The sequence below is a fragment of the Cenococcum geophilum genome (assembly GCF_001692895.1).
Source record: "Cenococcum geophilum 1.58 unplaced genomic scaffold K441scaffold_6, whole genome shotgun sequence".
Classification (NCBI taxonomy): Eukaryota; Fungi; Ascomycota; class Dothideomycetes; order Gloniales; family Gloniaceae; genus Cenococcum; species Cenococcum geophilum.
In genome coordinates this window covers 933,130-960,868 of record NW_027137564.1, presented here as the reverse complement: position 1 = coordinate 960,868, position 27,739 = coordinate 933,130, and the positions used below count along the sequence as shown (strand labels likewise).

At 48.9% G+C, this 27,739-nt stretch overlaps 11 protein-coding genes across 11 annotated transcripts; 6 read left to right on the top strand and 5 right to left on the bottom strand.

Moving 5' to 3' along the window:
- Positions 1–806: 806 nt before the first annotated feature.
- K441DRAFT_653800 (actin) lies at positions 807–2,822 on the bottom strand. The gene is made up of 7 exons (XM_067647591.1): positions 2,695–2,822; positions 2,558–2,588; positions 2,363–2,418; positions 2,222–2,252; positions 1,384–2,155; positions 1,099–1,330; positions 807–1,038 (listed from the first exon to the last, which is right to left on the bottom strand). The coding sequence occupies exons 1-6, from the start codon at positions 2,699–2,701 to the stop codon at positions 1,100–1,102; spliced, it is 1,128 nt and encodes a 375-aa protein (XP_067508075.1). The 5' UTR covers positions 2,702–2,822; the 3' UTR covers positions 807–1,038; position 1,099.
- Positions 2,823–3,713: 891 nt separating this feature from the next.
- K441DRAFT_542253 (Fes1-domain-containing protein) lies at positions 3,714–4,411 on the top strand (the record flags this gene model as incomplete). The annotated part of the gene is made up of 2 exons (XM_067642680.1): positions 3,714–4,106; positions 4,166–4,411. 2 exons carry the CDS (start codon positions 3,714–3,716, stop codon positions 4,409–4,411), a joined length of 639 nt encoding a protein of 212 aa, XP_067508074.1.
- A 367-nt stretch (positions 4,412–4,778) lies between these two features.
- K441DRAFT_684638 (uncharacterized protein) lies at positions 4,779–5,425 on the bottom strand (the record flags this gene model as incomplete). Its single annotated transcript, XM_067651801.1, has 3 exons — positions 4,779–5,123; positions 5,171–5,320; positions 5,405–5,425. 3 exons carry the CDS (start codon positions 5,423–5,425, stop codon positions 4,779–4,781), a joined length of 516 nt encoding a protein of 171 aa, XP_067508073.1.
- A 122-nt stretch (positions 5,426–5,547) lies between these two features.
- On the top strand, positions 5,548–9,850 carry K441DRAFT_603584 (P-loop containing nucleoside triphosphate hydrolase protein). Its single transcript, XM_067645311.1, has 4 exons — positions 5,548–5,794; positions 5,895–7,049; positions 7,101–7,659; positions 7,715–9,850. The coding sequence occupies exons 1-4, from the start codon at positions 5,564–5,566 to the stop codon at positions 9,433–9,435; spliced, it is 3,666 nt and encodes a 1,221-aa protein (XP_067508072.1). The 5' UTR covers positions 5,548–5,563; the 3' UTR covers positions 9,436–9,850.
- A 64-nt stretch (positions 9,851–9,914) lies between these two features.
- Positions 9,915–11,715, bottom strand: K441DRAFT_653795 (alpha/beta-hydrolase). Its single transcript, XM_067647590.1, has 3 exons — positions 11,251–11,715; positions 11,068–11,187; positions 9,915–11,009 (listed from the first exon to the last, which is right to left on the bottom strand). Exons 1-3 carry the CDS (start codon positions 11,395–11,397, stop codon positions 10,128–10,130), a joined length of 1,149 nt encoding a protein of 382 aa, XP_067508071.1. The 5' UTR covers positions 11,398–11,715; the 3' UTR covers positions 9,915–10,127.
- A 708-nt stretch (positions 11,716–12,423) lies between these two features.
- On the top strand, positions 12,424–14,123 carry K441DRAFT_653793 (uncharacterized protein). Its single transcript, XM_067647589.1, has 2 exons — positions 12,424–13,026; positions 13,187–14,123. Exons 1-2 carry the CDS (start codon positions 12,649–12,651, stop codon positions 13,703–13,705), a joined length of 897 nt encoding a protein of 298 aa, XP_067508070.1. The 5' UTR covers positions 12,424–12,648; the 3' UTR covers positions 13,706–14,123.
- Positions 14,116–15,604, bottom strand: K441DRAFT_653792 (uncharacterized protein). Its single transcript, XM_067647588.1, has 2 exons — positions 15,262–15,604; positions 14,116–15,190 (listed from the first exon to the last, which is right to left on the bottom strand). The coding sequence occupies exons 1-2, from the start codon at positions 15,264–15,266 to the stop codon at positions 14,482–14,484; spliced, it is 714 nt and encodes a 237-aa protein (XP_067508069.1). The 5' UTR covers positions 15,267–15,604; the 3' UTR covers positions 14,116–14,481.
- A 4,222-nt stretch (positions 15,605–19,826) lies between these two features.
- K441DRAFT_288039 (uncharacterized protein) lies at positions 19,827–20,539 on the top strand. Its single transcript, XM_067640968.1, has 2 exons — positions 19,827–19,874; positions 19,922–20,539. Exon 2 carries the CDS (start codon positions 20,007–20,009, stop codon positions 20,352–20,354), a length of 348 nt encoding a protein of 115 aa, XP_067508068.1. The 5' UTR covers positions 19,827–19,874; positions 19,922–20,006; the 3' UTR covers positions 20,355–20,539.
- K441DRAFT_653790 (uncharacterized protein) lies at positions 20,335–20,906 on the bottom strand. Its single transcript, XM_067647587.1, has 2 exons — positions 20,748–20,906; positions 20,335–20,685 (listed from the first exon to the last, which is right to left on the bottom strand). The coding sequence occupies exon 2, from the start codon at positions 20,568–20,570 to the stop codon at positions 20,391–20,393; it is 180 nt and encodes a 59-aa protein (XP_067508067.1). The 5' UTR covers positions 20,571–20,685; positions 20,748–20,906; the 3' UTR covers positions 20,335–20,390.
- A 1,384-nt stretch (positions 20,907–22,290) lies between these two features.
- Positions 22,291–22,581, top strand: K441DRAFT_486574 (uncharacterized protein; the record flags this gene model as incomplete). Its single annotated transcript, XM_067641941.1, has 2 exons — positions 22,291–22,394; positions 22,449–22,581. Coding segments are annotated over 2 exons (237 nt in total), but the record flags the coding sequence as incomplete, so codon positions are not given.
- A 4,064-nt stretch (positions 22,582–26,645) lies between these two features.
- On the top strand, positions 26,646–27,283 carry K441DRAFT_653786 (uncharacterized protein). The gene is made up of 3 exons (XM_067647586.1): positions 26,646–26,688; positions 26,739–27,126; positions 27,194–27,283. Exons 1-2 carry the CDS (start codon positions 26,670–26,672, stop codon positions 26,912–26,914), a joined length of 195 nt encoding a protein of 64 aa, XP_067508065.1. The 5' UTR covers positions 26,646–26,669; the 3' UTR covers positions 26,915–27,126; positions 27,194–27,283.
- Positions 27,284–27,739: the final 456 nt, after the last annotated feature.

Genomic DNA, 27,739 nt, shown 5'->3' with positions numbered 1-27,739 from the left:
TTTAACAAGGCCGTTATTGCGTAAAGCTCCAGATTGATTCTGAATCTGGAGGTAGAGATTAAGGCCTCCAGATTGATCTGGTGCTAAGAGCTCTAGAATAACTACCTCACATAATGAAGCGTGCAAATTTGACGCGACTGCCGATCCGGAGGAGCTCCAGATTGAAAAGTCGTTAGAATCACCGAACGATCGCGTCAGATTCAGATTTGACCTCTAGATTAGATTGATTCTGGAGTTGCAACCGAACATACCCTTAAAACTTTTTAGACGAATTTTGGATAAAATTTTAATCGAATACAACCGACTGCCTATATCTAATAGTATATATAATATAGCTACGTCTTCGTTATTTAATGCAATAGATAGAGGAGCTAAAGAGCTCCGCCTCGTAGTATTTTTATAATAACTAGACGTTATAAAAGGGTCGAGATACGGCGGTGAAAAGGTGATTTTTAGTGCATTTTGACGCTCTATTACTACTAAAACGACGCTCATAAGCTCTCAGACTCTCGGTGGAGAATTCGTTAGTTAATAAGGAGCAGTATGCCCGCCCCGTACGCGTAGTGCACGTACCAACGGTCCACCGAGGGTCTAATTTATGAGATAACATACAAGCTTTTATCACGGCATGGCCGTTTCTTGGCGGCAGATGCTATAACATAGATATCTTGAAGTACCTGGAGATCACTGTAACACATTAAGATGACGGCTCTTGCATTTCATACCTGCACAAGGAGAACATAACCTTCACGGTAGGACGAGTCATCATTGACCAAAAGAGAGGAAGGGAAGTGAAAACAGGAAATCGGCCAATTGCAGAGTGTGAGGATCAGGATTCTAAGCTACAATCTTCGGTTGCCACACCGCCATGCACCTGGCCACGCTCGCCCATAATAAGACCACCCGAACACTGGCCCGCTTCGCCATTTTGTGAACATTTGTGATCAAAAAAGCCCCGGCAAAACGAAGTTCCCGCAAATCGATAGCTCCGCTAGTAGGCTTGACTTGATATTGTCTATGACCGTACACCGGTATACGCTGTATCGAGATAAAGGTCAGGTGATGATTCCGACTTACTGGATGTTAAGAACGGCATACCTTAGAAACATTTGCGATGGACAATAGAAGGACCACTCTCGTCGTATTCCTGCTTGGAGATCCACATCTGCTGAAAGGTGGAAAGAGAAGCCAAGATGGAACCACCAATCCAGACAGAGTACTTTCGCTCTGGGGGAGCGATGATCTTGACCTTCATGGATGATGGGGCGAGAGCAGTGATTTCCTTCTGCATACGGTCGGAGATACCTGGGTACATAGTTGTACCACCAGACTGTAAAATTATTAGCTACTGATCTGCTGCAAGCGCTTCTCGAGTGTACATACCATGACAATGTTGCCATAAAGATCCTTCCTGACATCGACGTCGCACTTCATGATAGAGTTGAAAGTGGTAACATGAATACCACCGCTCTCAAGACCCAAGACGGAAGGCTGGAAGAGAGCCTCAGGGGCACGGAAGCGCTCGTTACCAATGGTGATAACTTGACCATCGGGAAGCTCGTAAGACTTCTCCAAGCTGGAGCTCTGGCTGGCAGTCTGAATCTCTTGTTCAAAGTCCAGTGCAACGTAGCAAAGCTTCTCCTTAATATCACGGACGATTTCTCGTTCGGCGGTAGTGGAGAAGGTGTAACCGCGCTCCGCAAGGATCTTCATGAGGTAGTCGGTCAAATCACGACCGGCCATGTCGACGCGAGAGATAGCGTGGGGAAGAGCGAAACCCTCGTAGATGGGGACAACGTGGGTGACACCATCACCAGAATCGAGCACAATACCGGTGGTACGACCAGAGGCGTACAGAGAAAGCACGGCTTGGATGGAGACATAGAAAGCGGGGGCGTTGAATGTTTCGAATACGATCTGGGTCATTTTCTCGCGGTTCGACTTTGGGTTGATGGGAGCCTCAGTGAGCAACACTGGGTGCTCCTCTGGAGCTACACGCAGCTCGTTGTAGAATGTGTGGTGCCAAATCTTCTCCATGTCATCCCAGTTTGTAACAACACCATGCTCGATGGGATATCGCAGCGTCAGAATACCACGCTTTGATTGTGCCTCATCACCAACGTAGGAGTCTTTCTGGCCCATACCAATCATAATACTGTGTACCCGTCAGCTTGTGCTTCGAGCGCCAGGCGCAAGGCTTGCTTTGGAATGAGATATGTACCCATGGTGACGGGGCCGACCAACAATGGACGCTGTGAAAGTGTTAGTCATGCCTAGAATGGAGGAGCAGGGCCGTCGTGATATAGCCCTCCATGTGCAAAATGTAGGGCTGAAGGCACGGTGGCAGGAAAAGAGTACTCACGGAAAACAGCTCTGGGCGCATCATCACCGGCGAAACCGGCCTTGCACATACCCGAACTAAGAACATGTCAGCTCCAGCTCGATTTCTGAATATGCTAAAGCGTTGGTCAATCCGCATGGTTGGGTATCGTGGCAGTGGCTAGTGCGAATAGCCCCACAGCAGGGATGCGGCATTGAATTTTTAATGGAGTCTCACCCATTGTCGATAACGAGGGCGGCAACTTCCTCTGTTCATAGTGAAGGATGAATTAGTGTTGAGTCCCCATACCAAAAGGCGCATAGCTGAGAGAGAAACTGGATGAACGCGGGACTAGAGAAAGCGGTTCAGCTCACCTTCCATGTTGACTGATTAAAGTGCAAGATAGGAGATGGTGCAGCAGGGATGTGTCGGATGAGAGGTTAAAAAGAATTGATTATTAGCTGCAAGGAGTCGAGAGGCTCGTTGGATGAGCGGCCGTCTGTAGTTGTAGGTGAGATGGGGAGGAGAAGAGGGTCTTACAACAACGGGCGACGAAGTAAGGTTCGTGCGAGATGGTGGGTGCTGCTAAATAAGCGGCCAGCAGCTCTTGCCAATTTTGGCGGGGGGCTTTTGCGTAGAAAGAGCAAATCTGACGGCAACGACAATTATTTGCGGACGGACTTTACGCACAGCTTATATTCCGCTGCGGATATCCATTGTCCTCTACTCCTAGGCTACACTATTTCTATATTTTCCCTGTACACGCGTTCTCTCCGCCACAGCATGATGAAAACCCGTCATCACAGCAAACCCAAGCAGGCAACGCCAAAATTCCCCTTGGCATGTTTCTCTAGGCGGAGAAGGCGCCGAGACGTTGCCCGTGTGTTGTGTATTCCTTTGATCCTTCCGTATCGTGTCGAATGAGGCTTGGTGTTGGGTCTTCCCCAGCCATTCTCACCGCCAACTCATTTCCATATCAAAATAGCGTCCCGCTACCGTCACGTGGAATGAGGGGCCCTCCGGCTGAGGGGTATTCTGTCAGGGGTGATTGCCAGCAGTGGAACTATGGCAAAGGCAGCTCAGCCGATGATGGAAACATTTGTATAAGTCAATATTTGTAGAGCTGCAAAATAATACTATAGGCTGTATAGACATGCTAAAACTATAATATTGGGCGGGTTGGAGAGGCGCCTGAGGAGAGAATTCAATAGAAGCTCCTGGCAACGCCGCGAAACTTTCCGCTGCGTCATCCCCACACAGAAGTTACAGCCTTTAGATGGAAAGTTGACCACCCCCACGAAGTTGAGGCTCTTATACCTCTGATACCCATCTTATACCTTACATTCACCTCGCACCACGATACTCGACCCGTCTCAAAACTCCCGAGACCAAAATGAGCGACCCTAACCTTACTAATCTCCTCAAATGGGGCGTCGAGAATTCTGATAGCTCACGCAAAGACCCGACTTCACAAGTTAAAAATAGCCAGAACCTCAATACCGAGGCGCTTGCGGCTCTATTAGGCAATCAACGGTCTAACGCGCAACTTATGAGAGATGCGATGAAAACTATTAAAGACGAAGAGAAAGACCTCAAGGAGAGGCTTATGGCTTTCGACAACTTCGAACAACTAATTGAGGGAATTGACAACGCAAACAATCTGGGCCCGTTGGAGCTGTGGGAATCGTTGGTAAAAATGCTGCGGGATAAAGAAGCAGAATTGAGGACATACGCAGCTTGGTGTTGCGCGACTGCTGTGCAGAATAATATAAAATCACAGGAGAGAGTGAGCATATTCCACTAATTGTTTAAATGTCATTAGAGATATGCTAATGCTATCCCTAGTTGCTTATCTTGGGTGCAATTCCTACTATTGTTAAACTCGCAACTGAGGATTCTGATCCAGACGTTCGCAAAAAAGCCATTCTCGCACTCTCCTCTGCAACTCGAAATTATCAACCAGGACTGGATGCAACTCTCGCAAGTCTGCCGGAGGAACACAAAGTAAATGAAAAGCTCGATGCAGCCGATATGGACTCGGTGAATATCCTGATTCAGAAACTACGAGATAACTCTAAGCGGCTCGGATGAATGGCATATTGGTTGTAATATAAAATGGAGTTTCGGCATTGGATCATGGCATAGAATCGTAACCTATTTACGAACACGGCTACGCAAAGGTACATAATTGGAGTACCTGTAGATTTCTAGCATGTTGCGGCTAAGGTTCCTTAAAATCCTCGTTACACACTTCAGAACATATTTTACACGCTACGCCCCAACATTTTTGGAGAATTTGCGGGCGCATAATATTAATCTTCGGTATCTGTCCCGAAACACTCCCTAGTAACAAGTTCTATTCGGCCGGTTCTTTACAGTTGCCTTACCTAAAATTGACATAGCAAAACGCCAGCCATGCATAACCATGATTTCAACCCAGCGTACGCACCGAAGCCTATCATAAAACTCCCAAAACCAACCCCACAATCTCAGCAAACCCTTCCCGCCCGATTTCTACCCCTCCACAAGCCCTCATAGCCATGTCTTTCTCCAACCCCAAGCCCACAACAACCATCCGCCGTTCCCTTGGATCCTTCGTCGCGATGGCGCTCGCAATCTGCGTCGCACACAACTGACCTAGGGTATCCAGCTCTGGTATCATGCCGCCGAGAACGGTTGTGGCTGTAAGCTGGGACAGTGGGAGGAGGTCTAATGGGAGTGAGCCTTCATCATCGTATGATATGGTAGTTGATGGGAGGTTTGCAGAGTCGATGGGGGAGAGAGCATCAAGAGAGACGTGGACCTGAGAGCTAATTAGCTGCATCTGGGGATACACGGGATAAAGGATACCCAGTGGGCCAGTCGTCCAGACTGCGTGATCGTGATCAGGATCTTGTCTGTAAAGTAAATTGAAGTCACCGTCGTCTCTATTCCATTGACGGCTCCGCTAGCGATTTTAGTGCGAGCAGGGAAAGGCGCAGGCGTAACTTCGTAAGACTCCTGATCTGCCATCATGGGCCTGGAATCCGATTCCCGGAGGGCTCAACAGCTGAGGCAGAAGCACGTTTCGGGATTCTAAAATGCTATGTTCACGATCCTTGGCATTGACCTCGCTTCCGCCACGCTAAGCTCACCGCTCTCGGTGATCGGGGTTAAACTTTCCCCGTCATCCAAAATTTCGTGTCAAGCATCGCGGCCGCCGCAGCGACGGTACTTGCAAAGGGCATCTCCCTCTATATCACAATGGCTAAATTTGTGCCCCGTCAGCGGAAGCATAAAGTCCTTGCGCGGCAAAAATTTCAGAGCTCCCAGGGCGAAACTTCGAGAAATAGAGGAGATCCCAATGCTGTTGAGATACTCCCCGCCGAAAAGGTGGAGCGCGAGGAGCGCAAGAGGAAGATGAGAGAAGAGCTGAAGGGTAGTCAACAGGGGAAATTTTCAGGAAAGAAGGCGAAGAGGCTGGAGAAATATATTGTATGTGCCATTGACGACGTCTCAACCCCACACCAATTTTCGCTCTACCTCTAATTTCCTAAATGCGAAAAATACTAACTTGACACTTTTTTGCCATTAGGATACTAAGCTTCGCAGAGAAGAAAACCTGGCCCTCCTTAAGAAACTCGCTGCCACCAAAGTAGATACATCGCTCTTTCAGAGCTCAAAGAAATTAGGAAGGACGACAGAAACCAAACGTGAGAAGCTATCCAGAGCATTTAGAGAACGGCAAGCAGGGGTTGATGTTGAGAAGAATGATCAAGTAATTTTGGAGCGGAGAGATATTCAAGAAGATTACGTTAGTGAAGAGAGCGAGGCGGAACAAGAGATTCAGTCCGCGGAGCGAAGCCAAGAGATCGACGGGCCGGCACCCGAAACGGAGGGTACTAAGCCAGTAGTGGGGTTTGGAAGTGGGCTGAAGAGACCCCTGGAGTTGGACGAGGAAGGCAGACCTGTAATCAAGAAGCGGAAGAAGACAAAGACCAAGAGTGCCGTGATTCCAGTGCCAGAAGAATTAGAATGGGAAGGATTTGACACTGAGGGGGATGATGGGTCAGGGGCTAATCCAGCCTCAGAAGCGGAATCCCAAGCAGTAGAATCTTCAGGCGCGGAATCTTCAGAATCGGAGCACGGAGGAAGCGCTGAGGGAGATGAATATACAGAGGCTGGTAATTCGGACGAACTTTCTGAGGACGAAGAGTCATCTAGTCTAGATGAAGATGCGAAAGCTTCTAGAAAGGCTCGAACATCCGCATTCAAGGCATGGGCTACCCAACAAAGGAATGATACATTAGGCTTCACCCCCTCGGCAATAATCACAAGTAATGCTACACCAAAACCTACGGATTTCACGCCTCGGGCGCCAGAAATGGACCCCTTACCTCCAGAGCTCGAAAGCCATACTGCTACAGACGCAACACGAAAAGCCTTCAGCGTGCATGTTGAAAGAACGCCAGAAATACAGGAAGCTAGGCTGGCACTGCCTGTTGTAGCTGAGGAGCAAAAGGTCATGGAAGCCATTCATAACAATGATGTAGTTGTCATTTGGGGGTCCACGGGTAGCGGTAAGACTACTCAAGTCCCACAGTTCTTGTATGAGGCTGGGTATGGAGCTCCAGATGGCCCAACACCTGGTTTGATTGGCGTTACACAGCCTCGAAGGGTGGCTGCTGTTAGTATGGCGAAGCGTGTTGGTGATGAGTTGGGGGATGCGGGATCGAAGGTCTCATACCAAGTAAGCAGGGCTCTATCCCCGATCTATAAATTTGAAACCAATGTAGGCTAGATTCGGTTCGAAGCGTCCACAAACGCTCAAACGGCAATAAAATTCATGACAGATGGTATCTTATTGCGCGAGATCTCTCAAGACTTCGTCCTCACTAAGTACTCAGCGATCGTCATTGACGAAGCTCACGAAAGGAGCGTAAACACAGATATTCTAATCGGCATGTTATCGAGAATTGTTGACTTGCGAGCCGAAATGGCACAAAAGGACCCCAAAAACAAGCCCTTAAAGCTGGTCATTATGTCTGCTACCCTCAGGATATCGGATTTCACTGAAAATCGGCGGCTCTTTCGCCATAGTGTACCTCTTCTGATTAAGGCAGAAGGTCGCCAATACTCAGTAACAAATCACTTCTCCCGCAGGACAAATAGAGATTATGTAGAAGAAGCATTCAGCAAGGTCAGGAGAGGACATCAGAAGTTGCCTCGTGGAGGGATGCTGGTTTTTCTTACTGGCCAGAACGAAATCATGCAATTGGCAAAACGATTAAAGCAGACGTTTGACTCTACGCAGGGGAAAATAATCAAATCTGCACCGGTTCGCATCTCAGCCGCGGAAGGTGAGTTGGCTACGATCAACGATTAAACATGGATCATGTCCACTAACTGTTGCAGCTCCTCTTGAAGTTGAAGATATCGACCTCGGAGGCGATGTTGATGACTATCAAGATGAGGACGGCTCGGATGACGATTCTGTAATCCACGGATTAGATGACGAAGATGACCGCGAATTTAATATCGGGGAAGACTCGGCAGAAAACTCGGTTCTCAAAGTGCATGTACTCCCTTTATATTCCCAATTACCCACAAATCAGCAGCTACGAGTGTTCGAACCACCTCCAGATGGGTCTCGTCTTATCGTACTAGCGACAAATGTTGCCGAAACGAGTCTGACTATCCCTGGTATACGGTATGTGTTTGACTGCGGTAGAGCCAAAGAGAAGAAATATGATCCAACAACGGGCGTCCAAAGTTTCGAAGTTGGGTGGATCAGCAAGGCAAGTGCAAACCAGCGTGCTGGTCGTGCTGGCCGAATGGGCCCAGGCCATTGCTACCGACTATACTCTTCTGCTGTTTTTGAAAGAGATTTCCAGGAGTATGCATCTCCAGAGATATCACGAACGCCTCTCGAAGGCGTAGTGCTTCAACTCAAGAGCATGGGTGCTCCTGTCGTCAACTTCCCTTTCCCTACTGCTCCAGGCCGTGACAGTTTACAAAAGGCCGAGAAACTCCTTTCCTACCTGGGCGCAATATCATTGGGCGGCAAAATCACCAAAATGGGTTATGAGCTCTCCCTATACCCCCTAAACCCTCGGTTCGCTCGTATGCTCGTCATGGGTATTGCTCACAAAGTGGCGGCTGAAACCATTGCCCTCGTTGCCGCCCTCTCCGTCTCTGAAATCATCATTCCTGAAAACAAGCTCGGTCTCAAAGAACCACGCCCCAACACCTCCGAAATCCAAACCGAGGAGGATAATATTGAAGCAGCGGAGCGCTCCCGACTCCGAAAGCAATATAACGCTACGCAGGCGCAACTATCAACCAATGCCAGCACAAGTGATTGCATTAAGCTCAACAACGCTGTTTGCGCCTACGCCCACGCCGACAGGCCAGAAGGCTTTTGCGAGGAGATGTTTTTGAATTCAAAAGCGTTACACGAAGCAAGTCAGCTTCGTTCTCAGCTTACGACTATTGTACGCACGCACCGACCTCTCGCACTGGGAGGATACGAGCCAAGACTCCCTCCACCGAACGACCATGTACTCAACCTCCTCAAACAAATCTGCGCAGCAGGATTCATCGACCAAATCGCCATGCGCGCCGATCTCGCACCTGTTCCACCCGATCTGCCGCGAAAACCAAGGACAGCCATTGAAGTTCCCTACCTAACCCTCTTCGCCTCGCACATAGGAGCACCCACGAATTCAGACCCTACTGAGCAGTATGTCTACATTCATCCATCTTCTCTCCTTGCGCGGGTCTCAGTGCCCAAGCTGCCTGGCTTCATCGTATTCTCTCATCTGCAGCGCGCGGCACCTTCCACAATCAATGGCATAAAGACGCCGAAAACGTGCATGCATGCACTCACTCCTATCACGCGGCCGCAGTTGGTCAACATCGCTCTAGGGACACCGCTTCTAGGGGTTGGGAAGCCGAGAGGGAAGATAGAGATGCTGCAGAAGAATAAGGCAGGGCAAGAGAGGAGGGAGTGTGAGGTCGAAGTTAGTCTAGTGGGCGAGAAAGGCGGGATGGGATGGGGATTGGGTGTACGGAGGGTGGTGCAGAGGAAAGTGGGAGGCGGGACGGGATGGATGATTGAGAAGATTTTGGGATAGAAGTGGTGGCGCTATGGTGCCAGTCTTTGCGCGGCCAGGGTTTGGATTACAGTATTTGCTGGATATGCCCAACAGATGCAAGCGTACAAACGTCTTGTATGGACTTGAAGAGTGTAAGGAATGGCTATTTCGTCTCGATAACCAGATGAAAGACACGCAATCGGAATTGCATATTCAACTAGACCGTTGAAGTTTTGATGTTCAAGCGATACCCGAGTATAGGGGGAAACGTGTGGTTTGACGGATGGCAGCTGTCAGCACACTAGGGAGCTGTCGAAGCTTGGAAGCAATGGCGTATGGAGGCTTTCCAACCCATCGATTTGGGTCCATAGCTTATCGATAGGCGCCAGCCAATTAGATTAACTAGATTCGATAGCCGTGCTCAGATATCTGAACATACTCTACGGACCCCGACGGGTTAAGGGATAGATTTTGATTCTTATAAAATCGCCGCATCTGATTTCTGATTTCTGATTGATTACATCGATTATACACTAATTTCCTAATTAGGTAAGTAGGTGTAAATACAGGTAGATGGTGATTAAAGGGGAATTCTAGATAATATAGAGATTGATTTTTATCAGGTATCTCGATAACTCTTTAAGTATACCTGTACCTCCACAAATATTGGCGGCTCTCAATAGGAAAAGTAGGTAAAGTCAATTCTCCCCGCTTTACCTTCTCTATGTTAACTAGCTCGGGAATGCAACTGTGACTGTTGCCTCCAACCAATCCCTTATCTTCATCGCAATCTCAACATTATTTCTTTCCATGAACATCATATGTCCGTTTCCATATATCCCAGCTTTCGGCAAGTCCAAAAAAGTTACATTCACCCCCGCTTGTCCTAAATACTTCACCGTACAATAATCGTACGGCGCATGAAAACTCGCCTCACTTGTAACAACCAAAACAGGCACCTTAGCCAGATTGCTTAGCCTCTTCGCCGGCTCGGCCTGTAGAATGCAAGCCGTGTGATTAGCATCGACAGCCGGCACCGTTACCGTCTCGAGATCCGTCGCATTCGGCCCAGCAGACGGCTCGTACACGACTTCCAGATCCGTAATCCCCCACGTGCGCTCGCGGCCCTCGAACGGGAACGCGTTCTCGAATGGCGGTCCCGACGGCTCCAGCGCAACGATGCCTTTCACCAAGCCGGGCCGAGCGTCCCCGACTCTCCATCCATACGCGCCCGCCTGGCTGTGTGTGAGCAGATACGCCGGGCCGATTCGGTCCATAAGCGCGGTGTACGCCTTCGCGTTGTTGGCTTCCGAGATGAGCCGGTCGGACTGCAGCTGTACCTGGGTGGCGAAGAAGGCGTTGAAGACGGGGTCTTTAGCTCGACCTGAACCGGGCCATTGGGTGTGGAGGCGAGCCTGCGGCCATAGGTTGTAGGCGGCGGTGGCGGTGAAGAGTGACTCGATGTCCCTGGTGCTGAATGCGACCATGGAGCCGGTTCCTGGGAGCCAGGGCGAGCGGCCGCGTTCGGGCTGGTCGGTGAGGTAGACGGTGTAGCCGTGTTCCAGGAAGTAGGAGGCCCAGCCTTGTCGACCGTCGGGCGTGGTTAAGAAGTTCTGAGAGCGTGGTGTTAGAGGATTATTAGGGGTGTGGGGCGGTATAATGACAGTGTACCGTTCCCGTCTGGCCAGCCCCCGCAACGAACACGATTCCATGAGGGTATGTAATGATTGGCGGTGTTAACTTCTCCACGTATATTTGACCGACCATGTATTGGTTCGTCGTATTCCCTGACTTAGAAGAAAACGACTATCAGAAGGCATGTTCCTGGACGAAATCTCAAGGACGAGCTCCTACAGTAACATTGACGTATTCTCCTCCTACATAAAAGTATTCTCGAGCCGCTACTAAACCTTCGATACCCCGCCCGGATTTGCGGAACGGTGATAGTGCTGCAGCATTGCAAATTCCTAAGGATAAAGCAAAGACGTAAAGGAGCAACATGTCGTCCGCTCTTTTAGGAATCTAACTTATGGACACGGCGAAATTCAAAAGCTGGAGCTTTGTTGCGCTAAGACATTAGTCTGTACACAGTGCCACTGCGGTTCCTGCCAGAATTGCGACTATGAGTAGTCTTCCTACTAGGTAGAACCTGCTTGGATAGTTTAGGTCGCTAGAGAAGAAATTATCGCGGGGTTACTACTAAGGCTATATCCAAGGAAATAGCTTTAGATTAACTATAAAAAAGGAAAACCCTTCGTCACGAGACGTAGGAACGGGGCACACAGAACGTATGTATTCAAGGAGGCGCGATGGATCGTAAGGATCGAGAGTGCATAACAAATGCGCGGCTGGCATAAGCCGTAAGCGAGGACTGGGGCTAAAGGCTTTGCAGGCGTTCCAAGGCAATACAACTTCGGCAAAATGCGATTTTTGATTGGAGCGTATTTAGCCTTCCTGCTTCAGCCTCGGTTGGGTTGGTTGGTGGCGTTTTGGTGGATCCCACCACCAAAAACACGACCTAATGGAGGGATGCTTTGAAAGGCCACCATAAAAAGGTCATCAAATATATATTTTTGAGAAAGCTGGGCGGAAAGTCGTAATATATAACGTCATGGTTATACGTTCCTGGCTCTTCTCTATTGACTACCTGCTAGTTTATATAGGAAAATCCTCCCTTAGAGCCTTAAATCCTTACCACCTGTAGACTTTATACGCGTTCTTGACGTCGATAAGGATAAGCTAGTAGAGGACGTGTTGTATACGTTAAATGGGGTGGATTAAGTACTGTAGGTGATGGAACAGTTCAAGTGTCAATGAGGCACCAGCACCCCTGCCGCCGAGCAATTGCATTGACCAGAGGCTTCAACGCCAAGTCATATACGGTATAGAGCCTCTAGATTGGCTTGAGAGGCTTGCATATACGAAAAGTGCAAGAAATCGTTGCCACATGAAGGGATAGACTTTCAACTTTCGCCATGACAAATGAGACGGAACTTCAGTTATGCATAACCTTCTGGCCCCCATAGACTCCCGACATACTCGTACATCTACCGTACTCTATTTCTGTTCCAAAATATGGCCCCCCACCAGCCACAACACAGCCCACAGCCGAATGTCGATGGGATATTTCGCTCGTCTGTTTCGATTGCTGCACGGTTGAAACCCACCTTCGTCTCTCCACCACCTTTCGTTGCATTACGTCCGCGTTATAACATATAACCACTTTTGTTTCCGTCAATATTTCTCTAGTCTATGCCACCTCTCCGCCTTCCTGGGCTTCTTCCCGCCCTTTCTCTCACACTTGCCTCCCTCTTTCCCATCGCCTCGTGTATGTGTTATGTCTCTAACGGAAGTGCCGTGCTAAACTGGGGATCCAACTCCGACTACCAGCCGTGCTCGCGCGACTCCTCTAATCCGCTCAGCACAATCTGCTGCGCCATCAACCGTTCTAATCCCTCCGGAGGCAACATCTCCAACGGCTTCACGCAGGATATATGTCTGCCCAACGGACTGTGCCAGAATATATCTGTCGATTTGAATGGAGATACCGTGTATTCGTACTGGAGGGATTACTGCACGGTGAATGATTACACGAGTTCGAAGTGCTTAGATGTTTGCACGGGCAATGGGGTATGTCATGAAAACTTCCAGTCCCGTTATACATCTGCCTTTCAACAACACCTTTATGCAAACCCAAAAACACACTGTGGATACCCCTGCACAGCATCCAAAGAAACCCACCCCAGCACCTACCCCGACATCATCACTAACAACCCGCGGTGAACAACAGGAAGCCTCCGCGGGCGGCACGGCAGAAGTAACACCCTGCGGCGCCAACAACACTGCCACGAAATGGTGCTGCGGCCGCAACAACACCGCCTGCTGCTTCCAAGATTCTGCCCAAAACATCCCCGTCTCTCTCGGCATCTCCTCCACCTCATCCTCCTCCGCAACCACCTCCGCCTCCGCTACAACCACAACAATCCCCACCCCCTCCTCCACCACTAGCAGCAACAGCAACAGCAACAACACTGGCCTCACAACCGGCGGCAAAGCCGGCATCGGCGTCGGCGTCGCGGGCGGCGCGGTCCTATTCGTCGGCCTAGGCTTCTCCATCGCGTGGTTCCAGCGGCGGCGGAAAGAGAAGCCGGCCGCCTACAAGCTGCGCACGCCGCAGGGCGCGTACAGCGACGCGCCGAAATACGCGCAGTTTGGTCCCGCGCCGCTGTCCGAGATGGGAGGGGGCGGGCTCAGCGAGATGGCGGCGGAAGAGGGGGCGGAGGAGAGGCGGCCGGTGGAGATGGCGTGAGGCTTAACGCGTGTGGAAGTCGGTGGGCGGGATATCACTTAGCAGCGAGAAATGTGAGTTTTAATATGCGGTGACGGAGGGCCGACGAGGTATGGCTGGCTTGGAACATGTCTGACGATTTTGATGAGAAAAATGTGTAATACTCATGTAAACCAGAGTTGCATGTTATAAGTCCAGAGTTCCTGGCATTTGTAGCGTTTACTAATGGAGATGCGTGTCTGGAAGCTTACTTGAATGATGACGTTCGCACAGTCCCTCCAGGATGAAAGCGCTCAGTTTGCTTTCATTTTCTTCATTAATCGTGTCGGTCAGCCTTTGAATATGTCGGCTCTTGTTTCCCTAATTCGTACGTCGACTCCGAAGCGTCTCCATAACCCTTTCCTTTTATTTAATATAACTAGCATCTTTAGGTTCTTGTCACTGCAAAGACGTTCATCTTTTACAATCGAATAATTATTTGGTGAAATGCTACCGAAGTCTTGGAAGTGAAGGTCCTGAAAGAGTGCAGCAGGCAGCAGGTCCGAACGACCTAAAAAACGACTAGAGAAACTGTGGCCTGCTGCAAACTGTGTGTTTTGGAATGGCACATGATAAGACTTTAATCCCCATACACCTCCCCATGAAGAAAAGGGGAGTGGTGGGATGGGAAACGTGAAAACAAGAGACAAGAAGTGACAGATAGGATCAAAGGGAACAAATGGAAGGTTACAATAACGTCGAATTAAAAAATGCCAACGCTAATTGCTCGAAGGAGAGTTCCCACGATTGTACTAAAATCAAACTTCTTCAACCTTCTTTTGTGGCCATCGCATGACTCTGTGCATAGTCGAGCTTAGGGCCAGGGAAAGGCTTATGAGACACGGCATGACTGAAAGAACTGTGCCCTGTAAGTTTTGGCCTATTCCAAGACCAAGAAATATGCCACACGCCATCCCAAATAAGAGGAAGTGATCTTGATAGCGATCATTGCGGTGACGATGATAGAACGCTGTAGCAGCTGTGGTGAAGGCAGCACATGAAACCGGGCCAGCAAGGGAAACCAGGGGAGCACAGCGAAATAGGACAGCAGCACAGTGAACCAGGTCAACAGGACTGGCTCCGCTTTCCCAGGGCCCAAGAAGGTCTCCAGTGCCAGAAGAGAACCGAGCAGGGCGGATGCTTTGTGTGCTCAATGTCCCTTCTCCCATTTCCCAGTAATTGACAGAGGAGTGTTCAAGGTATTCGTTGTACCGGTTTAAAAGAAAAGATGATCCAAGACTTCCCGCGCCTAGGACGATATCGAAACAAGCCTTTGTTCTCCCGCCGTGCCGGCACGCAGATGGCTCTTTGCTCGGAGCATCGGTGCTCTTTAGAGAGTGGGTTGATGTGTGTCTCTCGCAATTTTCACAGGCGACGTGCCCGCAGGAAATGCATACCGGATGTAGCTCTAGACCTTGTGGCCCAAAACCACAGCAGCAGCAATAGTAGCTGACGAAGATACAAGTCCTAGAAGCACTGAGCTTTCAACGCCTTCAGGACAGTTTAGCTATATTGATTTCCGGCGGGAAAGCACCTACGACATGATGGATAAGACACAAAATCGGACCAGGGAACCGCTCTCAATTTTCAAGGTGTTGTCGACTATGGAGGTTTGTTTCTCTCACAATGCTATTGTCGGTACTTGAGGGAAGTATTAATAAATGCTAGGAGATAAATGCGTTGTTGGTTTGCCAGTAACTGGGGGGCTCTGAAACAGCAGCCGTTTCTCGAGTAGATGACTGGAAAGTTCGCTTTCTCTGATGCTCGTTCCTCTCACGAAATTTGATATTCAGGGCTCGGTGCGGTTGAAGTGCGTAAGGCTGGGGCAGTGTTGATTTCCGGCACAAATACCATTGTCTCCTTGTGCAAGGCAGATTGATGAACTCCACGTTTAGTAAATGGTTGAGAATTTATTCGCCCAAAAATCGCGCAATTGATGTGCAAGGCTCCCGCAAGGCTCCCGTAAGGCTCCCCTAGATGTGCTCAGCCTAATTTGGACCTCCCTTGTCCGTAACGGGCTGTGAATAAACTTGAAATTCTTCTCGACCACCACTCCTGCGTTTTTGAACCACTTTCCTTTGAAACTAGATAGTGGTCTGTTGACGGAACTCAGTTTCTGTACGGCTGAAATACATACGCATCCTTATTGATTTCTAGCCTATCATATATTTGACTTCGAGAGAAAGCCGTAAGCTAGCTTGAGTAAGTCACAGTCGTTCTTTGGTCAATACATGGCTTTTTATAGGTGTAATTCCCTAAGCCGCAGCAGCAGAAATTCCAAGCTCTTACCTCTCGGTCAGGAGCTTCTCAGTAGTGTCGCTACGGGCTTTCCACTGGAAGTTACCGCGTTCTAGCCATGGTAAGATGTGTCATGCACTATCTTTGATGCTCATAAAGAAGGCTACATATGCTAATCCACGGCCGTCAGATTAGAGTTCCGGCTTTCAACCAATTCTGCAATATCGCGGCGTCTGAATCGCGAAGCTGAATGATCCAACGGCTAAGCTTTGCGTCTGCACTGGTGCAGCAGGGATACAGTTTAAGCACAACCGCTGCGCACCTGAAAGTTGCCGAGACAGATATCCTCCACACTAGAGAGAGACCAATTTCTTATATGGCACAAGGTCTCTGTTATGGACTGTCGCCGACGCACATACCTCACTTCCCTTCTGGAAACGAAGATGAACCTCAAAAGTCAACTTGGGACATAGTACTTTGGCAACTTGGCTTTTTAGTCCGACAGTTGTTCAACTTGAAACTGGGTAGCTTCGGTTACAGAAACACTATAAATGCCGTTCTAGGGCTATTTTCACTGGACACCCGGAAAACGCTAGCGTTTATTGTGCTATTATTCCTCCCCGTTGCCTCTGCACTAGATAACGAGGTTACCCAGTCTCGGTCTCATGGCTCGGCAAGCAGGGCCATTGCATGGATATCTCTTCACAGCCTCGTAAGAATCCTCGTGGGCTGTTTAATAGCCCTTATCCCTTAACCCGTTGGGGTCCTTAGAGAATTCGCTACTGAATTTGACTGGGCACCTGCATTAAACCGGGTTCTCCGATTGGCTGGTCCCTTATCGATAACCGTAGGACCCAAATCAACGGGTTAAGGGATAGTTATGATTGGTGGACATCTGGGGGGCGTGGTGAGGATATTGATGGGTCCATTGATGGGCTTCACTAGCGTGCTGTGGATGACGATGCGCAATGACCCTGCTGTTCGACCTGAGTTTTCCTGGATGTAAGTGGATTAATATGCCCCTAAGCTGTGATCAGAGCAATACTAATTCAAACGGGGTGATAGTGTATTCGGGGCTTGGTCAGTCCTTACCTTGACCTATCTTTGCATGCATAGCTTCCGCGTGGAATACGAGAAGCTGTGAGAATTGACTTTCTACCCTCCAACCATCTAAATTTGTATTGACACCCTTCTAGATATCTACTAGTCACCCTAGCATTCGCAGGTTTGTGTATCTGTGTTCTTGCATTTGTCCAGAGGTCTCCCACCCAGGGGGGTCTAGTCACTATCGTGCCGTTATGCGTGAGTTTTTCTGCTTACGCAGTGGCGTTTTTCTTCCCGAGCCGACGCAGTTCGCAGCGTCGACGTGTCAACCATGTTGAGGATGGAGATCAGTAAGTGATCCTCTCAGAGAGGCTGCTTTGAGGTTTTGCAACTCGCACACTACGAGATAAGTATTGCAGTTACAGGACTTTGCTGAAATGGACTTGGTGAGGCTGAGCTGCCGCACCAGGGGGGGAGCTGGGCGTTGATTAGAAACGGATGATATTCGTTGGAGAGCTCGATGGATAAGCTGTTTAACATAGATTTCTTGTGTTCTCATATGAGTGTTTTAGTAGTATGGGTTTCTTTAGAAGGAAAGCCCATGATGACCTTCTTTTTGTTCCTTTTAATACAAACTCAGTAAATGATTACCAGTTTAGTGTAGCGAAAGCCAAATAATTGGCAATGATTTCCATCAATAAATTAGCCCCTCAAAGCTCCAGGTCCGAAAGTCTGTTTTATTTCTGTTGTCATAGCTGAGAGGAGGGTTCCTTGAGGCTGGCAGGTGCAAGTTTCTCAAACAGGTGTATTGAAGTAACAGGCGGTGAGGGCAGGCAGTGGAGATTCGTGATATCCCTGCCTTAGGCCACGTACTAGGGAGTAGGCAAGCAACCGTAAGGAGACAGGAGTAGCCCAGTCGCCGTCGTTTGGGGGGAGTATAGGCATATTCAACGAAATTCGGATCTTGCCTGTAGCAAGACGGTAAGCTAGATTGGTGACTAGGTTTTGAGCAAGAAGACGGACTGTCGACCTATGAAACTTTAGAAGCCATATGAGTCCTTGATCAAACGACTGACGTTTGAAGCTCCAACTAATTAACCAAATACGTCGTAGATCAGACGAAGCTGACGACGACTTCTTAATATATATATCTCTAGAGCCACGTTCAATGCGGTAGAGTTCTTATTCTTGATCGTCCTTTTCGACACGGACAGGAGGCGTAAGGGATATTTTATCCCTTGCTTAGTGCATCGGCCGGGAGCTCTTACGAGAGTTGGACCGTGCGCGAACACTAGAATCAAATGATCACGGAGCCTTGATCCTATCGATTCTATTGGCTGGCTCTTATCGATAACCGTAGGACACATTTCACCGTTGAAAGGGATAAGCTCCTCGGGCTTGTAGCCCTCTTCCTCTCTTTATTAGTTCGTCTCTGTACGAGGCTATTGCCCACACTCTTTGCTATATCGTCCTCTTCCATCGACTCTCCTGTGACTCTTGCTCGGCTTGCCTGCTCCCTACTATTCACCTGGCAATTATGCCTCACAGAAAGGACGGACTGCTACGATTAAGAAGACTGGTACAATAACGAAAGGGTACGCGTCAACAGGTCTTCGAGAAATGAGATATACTTAACGTCATTTCCTTGGAAGTTATAAGCCTCTAGTGAGTTGTTTATTTTCGCTATCACCTAAGGCATTGCAGTAAATGGGCAGAACGGGACTGAAGTTAGGACCGCTTTAGCCACTAGCCTAATATGGCCGGAAGTTGCAGGGATATTTGTATACCCGGCCACATTAGGCATAGTGGACTGCTGGAACATACCCTTCACTTTCCCGGTTCCCTCCATCGCAATGTTCGCAAGCCTTCGGTGATCGAGATCCCCTGCAATGAGGTTCCGGCTTATCAACAAAAAGCGACGACAGTATCCTCAGAGTACCGTTGTATAGAACATTATGTGATTATTAGGCTTTCCAACACATGCTGCGTGGACAACACGGCGCCTGCCGAAGGAGTTAGCTCTGAGGCTGAGCCTTCGCGCTCTCATCAACACGGTAGCCTTGCAGTGGCACCAGGGTGGACACTGTCTTCGAATGTCGAAAAGTATCTTCAAAAACCGTTATAGGCCAAAAATGCGGACAAAGAGGGCATTACTGAACCACAGTAAAGCTTCCGCTAATGAGTTTACGAGTCGAATCGACCGCCAAGTCATCTACTCACCGTAACGAGCTGACGGCACAAATACTAACTGGACGTGCAAAATCGAACTACGGACTGAATAGCGCGGATATTATGAGCTGCATCATCGTGCATCACCTCAAATGATGATATACCCACGGTAACTAATATACACCTCCGGTGCCTCTTACCTGACCTTCAACCACGCGCTATTCACGTGTTTATTTCCTGCCCATCGTTCCTTTCTTGTAAAACACTCTCGGAAACGGAACGCAGACTCGCATAGACAAGCGTTTCAGGGCATCAAACTCGCCCCCACAGATGAACCAATACGGCCAGAAATCAAGTCATGTAATGACGGAATCGCCATGTGTCCCAAGAGGGACGCAAAAGACGGAGATTTTCCTAGAAGACGAGTCTCCACAAATGCAGCTCTTCTCGGTCATTTTCATTCCCTGAATGATTTTATTTTTTGTCCGGTTTGGCCAAGTCGGCGAATTACCAAGCATCGTAGCTGATCAAAAGCATCTAACCAGTAATTGCTTTGATCAACAGATCGCTAATATGGATCTTAGCCCAGCAATCCAATCATGACGTTACCCGCCTTACTCCAGCGCAGCCAGCTCAAATCAGATTAAATTTAGCACCAGGATACTCTAGAATACGTGGAATAAGGGGGCAAAAGACCGCGGTATTTCAGATCCATGTATCTACCTATTCATATCTAACCGGAGCCAGTATTACACCACAACATTACTTAAACCGCCTATACATCACTGGACACCCGACTAAAAACTAACCCTAATCTCCAGCACCCAACCCAATGGCCGTACTCCGCCGTAAGCTCCCCCACCGCACCCAACCCACCCCAATCAGCCTCCCACAACACCACCAAATCCCCCAGGCCCTCCAACCCTTCCACCGCCCGCCCCGCTCCACGCACCCCCTAAACCTCATCAGCGCCCCAATCCTCGCGCCTCCACCAGCCTACCCACGGTCCCCGAACCCCACACCCGCACCAGCGCCCCGGCGCGCCGCCGCCTCAGGCCTCCTCACCAGCTCCCGCGGCCGCGGCCGCGGCCGCGGTCTCCGTCATGCTGGCCACGATGCTACTATTCCAGTACAACGGGCACGGCGACGCGGCGGGGGCGGTGGTGCCGCGGCGGCTTGACCTTGTCGTGCTGAGCGCACCGCTGGTTTTGCTGGATTAGGGCATTGGCGTTTTTGCTGGGGTTGCTGGTGTGGAAGCGGTTGCGGGAATGGAAAGGGAAGGGGCGGGAGAGTGGGTAGAGGGGATGGTGGGAGGGAAGGGTGGGTGAGGAGGGGGGTAACCTATCAAAGGTTCCTTGGAAGATGATTGATATACCCTCACGAACGTTCGCCACATCCTAGTGTATCAGTTTAATGTGGGGCTGGCGCAAGTCTATCACGAAAAAGGATATAAAGAAGATGTTTCTGAAGCTAAACTTCTTTAAAGCAAAGCAGAGGTGCTAATAAGTGTTGTGTGTTATGGATTTCCTCGGCTTGAACAGATATAGCATATGCTGATGGATCTTGTCTACAGCCACTCCCTTCTACCACTCTTCTTCCGACCACTTCATTATGGGGAAACAGCATGTCACCAAGCTCACTGATATCCCTAGCCAAACTTCCGGACATCGACTGGAGGCGCACTGGCATGTCCGACAATGGGAGTGCTTATACCTGATCTTCCACTGTGGCTCTGGAGATTGCTTCTGCTACGGTAATCAATTAGCGTGGCGTAGAAGGTCTGTGGGATATCTCGGGGGTTCATACCAATCTGGGCACCAAACAGCAGAGCTCTGGTATGGACTCTCCGCTCCAAGTATAGGCAATGTAAAATGCCATCGTGCGAAGATGGATAGCTAGCTGACGAAGGCGTGGTACGTTGATACGTCATGTCGCGGGCTTTGACAGTTAGTCTCGGGGAGAAGAGAGTAGTAGTAGTAGTAGTAGTAGTAGTAGTAGTAGGATAATGATATTCCACAAGCACCTACTGTAGCATTCCTGGCAACGCTTGTGCCGAAGGTAGATCTTCCAGATAACGAATAATGCAGGAGGACAAGTGACGAGGAGGGTAACGATAGCGATGATGACTTCGGCAGATAACGACATTTTGCAAACACGAATTGACAGTCAACAGTGTGCGCGAGTGCAGCAGCTAGCAGCAGTGGGAAGGGCGTGTTCATGCTTGGAAGATACGGCTTTATACCTTTCTTATTCGCCTTTCGCCAAGGCTTTGTGGTCGAGTTTCGACCGGATTAGTTACCCATCGATGAGGCGCAGATGGAACACGAAAAATCTCCCGTAGAAGATTTTGGGAACTCCCAATTGACGATTGCTGGAACGACATGGGGAATATGTGGCGGTGGGCTTCAAGTAGCTCAAATCCGTCAAGTGGAACGGGCGCAAGCAGATTCTGGAAAGGGCGAATAGGAACTAATCGCACGCGATGATTACGGTGGGATGATCTCAAACCGGTGGGCGGCGATTCAGGACTAGGGCGGCTTTTGGGAATGGAGATTAACGTGGATGCCTGAGTATGTTGAGAATTGATAGTGTCTGGAGCATAAGATGCATAGTAATTCATTGGATCAGAATTGTGAGGCCAGTAAGGATGCGGCCCGTCAATAGTCTAAGGCGTGATGTAACGCACAGGCTGCAGCACTGTGAAGTCGCAGATTTTGGGAACAGCCAATGACGAAGGGGCGGGGGGACCCCTGCTCGGCTTTCAAAAGATTCTGGCAAGAACCAATCATGTTTTGGGAACAGCCAATGACGAAGGGGCGGGGGGACCCCTGCTCGGCTTTCAAAAGATTCTGGCAAGAACCAATCATGTTTTGGGAACAGCCAATGACGAAGGGGCGGGGGGACCCCTGCTCGGCTTTCAAAAGATTCTGGCAAGAACCAATCATGGCGGCTACGACGCAGCCCGATTAACCTCCCGCTGGTCGGGACGACATATTTATACTCCTCTCCTCCCGAGGCAGATGGTGCATTCTCATTGCAATCCACAAAATTACTAGCGGAATCTTTTCTTAATAATCTGCCGCCTAGTCACCATGGCCACCGTTGCGAAACTTGATTGGAACGCTCATAAGGCTACCATTCGCTCTTTGTATCTTGATGAAAACCGAAAGTTAACAGACGTCATGAGAATAATGGCGACGGAACATAAGTTTTCCGCAACGTAACGCCCTTTGCCCGGCAGTGCAGCATTGATATAAGCTAAGAATATGTTTAGGAAAGCCCAATACGAAAAGCACTTCAAACTCTGGGGGTCTCGAAAGAATAAGACAAAAGATGTCTGGGAGACTATTGCACTGAAGGTCACCAAAAGAAAGCGAGAGAATAGAGAGAGTGAGATAATTATTGACGGCGAAGTCATTCCAACGAAGAAATTCAAGAAAGAAATGTCGCGCTATAGCTACGACGCAACCTTTCAGCTTCCATCCCACTGTGAGTATCTCCCCGGCAAATCTAGCCAAGTTAGTTGATCTCTTCTGTAGCATTCGACCCACAAACTCCACAGGGAGTCACGATACGGACGCCTCCAGCCGAGGGGATTGCTTTCATTACACGTTTTAGGGTGGATAACCTTCCTATCCTTCAATTTAGGAGTTTTCTTTATCTTCGAAGTACGTAAGACATTTCCAGTCTAGCCTCAATCTAGCCACTAGAATCGGTCGTCTCGTGTCGTTTCTACCACCAATATATGCCTAGATTGAATAGCTAATTGAAACAGCGACTCAACCTTCAGCACCCCCCTTCCTAGATACTTTGCCAGGGAGTCCGGTCCGGCCCATCCGACCGTTTCCCCTTCCTACCTCTTCTCTAGACACATTAATACTACCCCAAACAGTTCGCTCTGGTGTTCTCAAACTGGCTGCGAACCTCGGCAAGAATGCTTTCGACAACCGTGAGTCGCTCCGCAACCTCACCAGCTCTCTCTTTACAGAAGAGATGTTTTCAGACCAACTGCCCTCAAAAATGGCAACTGTGCTACTGCGGAAGGAATCACCAACTACAGAATTCTTGCAACTAATAGTTTTTCTGATGTCGAACAGCTTTCTCGAGACAAGTCACCGCCTCATCCGCTCGACATTTGAATGGCTGCAAAAAGAAAAGAATACAGTTATTCTTGAGTATCTGCTGTCAATGGAAGGACCAACATTTGATTCTTTGAGAGAGCAAGCTTTTCAGAATGCCATCCAAGAGGGGGCTGTGCCTATTGTCAATTCCTTACTGGATGCGGGTATGGACCCGAATGAGGAAATGTGCTACGACAGCGAAAGTGGCGAACGTATCACTCCAATTTGTTGCGCAAGCTTTTACGGCCACCTTGAAGTTGTCAAGATTCTGGTCAGTGCTGGGGCTGATCCCAACAAAACAATTGATGGATCTAAGGCTCAAGACACTGCTCTCCAACAAGCGTTGAAGGGATTCAATACCCGTCGTACGAGTATCTGGTGGAATGACCATTACTACCAGCTCATTCGAGTACTGCTTAATGCCAAAGTAGACGTTAACTCAGCCAAGGGCTCCTCGTTGCCCGCGTTGTTCCTGGCCATTCGTCCTCCGACCTGTAACTCGCTTGTCGTAGATCTTCTTCTTCTCGAAGGTGCTACCGTCCACTCGAGATGCCCTGAGAACTGCACCCCTCTATTTTCGTGCATCGAACCCCCTAAATATTCACTGGCTATCCCCAAAGAAGACGAAGTAATCCACATTTGCGGCAGCCTGATAAAAGCTGGCGATGATGTAAATGCAATATGTTCTGACAGCGGAAGGTCTGTCCTTCACAAAACTATCCTTACAAACAGCATCAAACTACTTCGTCTTATTCTTGGTGCTGGGGCAAAGGTTGAGAGCTCCGCAATCGGCCTGGCTTGCTCGATGTCCGACATGAGACTGGTAATGTTACTTGCGGATGCTAGAGTAAATGGAGCTAGCCCCGTCTCTGCGACGGCAGCTTACATTTACAGTACGGGGCATTTAGCCTCGACATGTGAGCTTATAGCCCCAGCATATAAGCTTAAGCATTTAGATACATGTCTTCGCTCTGTGCAAAAAGCGGTTTCCCTACTCCCAATGACTGTGCGGGAAGAATACATAAATCTAATTTCGCAAGCTGCATCACGTTTTGGACAAGACGAAATTGTTGCAACTATGCGTGCGGCTGGAGCTGCCGGGCCGTCAGACTTGATGGAAGCGGTACGTCAAAAGGATTTCGGTCAGGTCCAGATGTTCCTGAGAGCTGGCGCAGATGTCAATGGAAGGTGTTGCATTACCGGAACAACGGTGTTACACGAGGCCATCAAGCGAGGTAGCGACAAAACTGTCATTCAAGCGCTCGTCAATGCTGGTGTTGATATCAACGCTACTTCACCAAAGGATGATGTTAATTATACGCCTGTTATGCTTGCCATCGAGACGGGGAACAATCAGCTGGTAGAGATTCTGGTCGATGCTGGAGCTGATCTAAACATATCATCCGGCAATTACACAGCCCTCAGGCTCGCAGTCGATAAGGTCGGAGCCTCTGGTTTCATCCGTTATCTGCTCCTCAAGGGTGCAGATGCAGGCGACTCTTTTGCTATCGCAAGTGCAGTCAAGCCCGACTTGACGACATTTAATATAATCCTCGATGCAAGGTCTCCTATCTCTGCACAGCGAAAGAAACTAGATGACTTTGTCTTGCAAAAAGCGATTGGTTTGCCTAGTTACTTGGCGGTCTGGAGGCTCCTGAAGCATGTAAGCACGGCAAATGATCCTGATCCTAGGGCAGTCTCCCTCAAACCAATCCAGCATTTCAAATGTACCTCTGCAACGAATGCTTTTGGTGTTGCAATTTTGAGGCACAAATACGACCCGGCTTTGCCGATTGTCCAGCGGTTCTTGGAAGCAGGTGCTGATCCGAATAGCATTGTGAATACAGAGTATCGCGAGTCTGCATTTACAATGGCAATCGCCACGAAAAACATTGATCTTATCAACCTTTTGATTGATACAGGCGCAATCGTGAATGCCCCCGCTGGGGATGGCATTCGGTTCACCCCATTGCAAGCAGCGGCCGATGTCGGAAGCCTAGAGCTCGTCCGAAAGCTTCGAGAGCTTGGAGCCGATGTGAATGCTCCACCGGCGGAACGGTCCGGAGCAACTGTCCTTCAGTTGGCTGCAATGGGGGGCTACATTGGCATTGCTCGCTATCTCCTCGACGAGGGCGCGGATGTCAATGCCCCACCTGCAAAAATCAACGGGAGGACTGCTCTTGAAGTTGCCGCTGAGCATGGCCGCATTGATATGATCCAGTTCCTGCTGAACGCAGGGGCTAAGATTCATGGCCCTGGCGGCGAGCAATACAGTAGAGCATTGAATTTTGCGTCAAGGAATGGAAAAAGGGCAGCTCGCAGATATCTCGAGTCGATTCATGCACAGCATCTTGATCATTCACCAGAGACTTTTGTGCCTGACGACTTGAATTCAGGACATGTTGCGAATTGATTGAAGAGCTTTCGCTTCCTGATATGGAAGTAGAATGAAATGTACGTAAAGTGAGGAATTCGCATTTAGAGGCCGAGCATTGCTAACGAACCGTCTGCCGTAGATGGCATCAGCTACTCCATCATTTGATTAAAAGTAGGTTGCTGGAAGTGAGCTTTGTGGTTCGGTCGGGCTAGATATATTCTTCCTAGTTATAGAGGTATCTTTTAAAGTTGGCAATAAACCCAACTTTAGTGGTAGAGCTGTCATGTCGAAAGTTGATTCAAGTGTCGTGAAGCTTTGGCGGTACTCTGTCGGCGTTGGTGTAGCCTTATCCAACATAACCTCTAAGCTAAATCATTAATAATACGGCAAGGTAAGCTGCAAGGCTGAAAGGACTGGTTACCTCGGGAATTATAATTTCTTTGCAATGTTGATCCGATGAACATACTATAAATCGTCTTTAACTTCTATAGAAGTGTTGCCCGCAATTTGGAGGATTATGAGATGAGAGACCACGTGCTTTACGCATGCCGTGGTTAAGGCCCTAATCTTGTTTCATTCTAGCGCCATGCACGTCCACCAGCGCCGAATTCGTGGAACATTTGCTTGCAGCATTACCACATCCTTTCGAGAAGCTCGTGTCGTGGTCTATATTACACCCGAAGCACCCTATCCCACTGCTACGAAAGCCATGGAGAAGGCGACTCAGTTCTTTATAGCCATGAGCATTAACTCCACACGCTTTTCTCCACTCAGGGGGCTGCGCCTCTTAATAGAGGGAGAAGGCTGAATGGAACACGCAATGCCTCAAACCCTGCTCCGCCACAACGCCGGCACCCTGGCCCCAGGCTCCCCAGGCTTCTCCCCCCAACAGGACGCTGCTATCCAAGCCCACCAAGCCGATCCACGTGCTCCTTGGCCGCCAGACCCTCTGCGGCTGTGGCGACGCCGCCCAGTACACGGAAAGGAGGGTGTTGCCATGGGAATCCACGAAAAAGGTACTCCTTACCCGTGATAGACGGACCGGTACTCATTAGCGCTATTCTAGGTTTGCAGCCTAAGTATGGAATTTCCATCCACCTGGGAACGGGCACCGTGGGTGGCAAAGTTGGAGATTATGTGCTTCTCGCTCCTACTTACAATACCGCAGAGAAGGGTATCGAGCTCATTGTGGATATTACGGCAAGAGTCATTGAGTACTTTTTCGCAGAGCATTCTGCTTAGAAATTGTAATCTCAGAGGAGCGCGTAGCGCGACACCTAACACTCGTTACCTTAATTAACTTGGAGAGAGCAAGCTCAGACCATAAAATTGACGGATCTTTATATGTTCCGCTCCGCGCAAAGTCAATTCTATGGTTTCGCACAAATGCAGTTAGTCAGCTTGCGGACCGATTGAAAATCCGCACCAACGGAATCACATTTGGGCCTGCTGAGGTAAGAGAGGACCATCCCGAGAAGAAAAAGTTCTTGGGATGCCCCAGCTAAACCTATATTGTATTAGTTTTATCTTGGCGAGATCCTTATTATAGTCGGTAACACCTTCCTAATTAGGCAGTTAGGATATGTTTCCTTAGAAAACTCTCTACAGAGCCTTAAAAATGCTAGAATTTTGTATATAATATATCTAGACGCCAATTAGGCACAAGGAACGTGGAGAATTGAGGTTGTAGAAGCTTCTGCCCAAGTAGAAAAGGATGCAACCTGCGGTCGCACAATTCTGGGGCGCCTCGACCACCCGACCGCTTGGACGCCTCAGTACGAGCATACAGCTCGGCCAGTGTTGCCGAAAGCTCCGGGAGTGTGGAAATACGCCACGTTACAAAATCTTACACTGGATGAACTTTAACACCGTGCGCGCACACTTAATGAGGTTTTAATACAAAATTATTTAAAATTATCGCCATTTATATACTTAATTATATATCTAGAATATAACCTAGGATATAATCTAGAATATATTTAGGATATAATTTAGAATATATTAGTAATATATCCAGAATATAATCTAGGCACCTTTACGCACTTACCTATCTTAAATAGTTCTTCT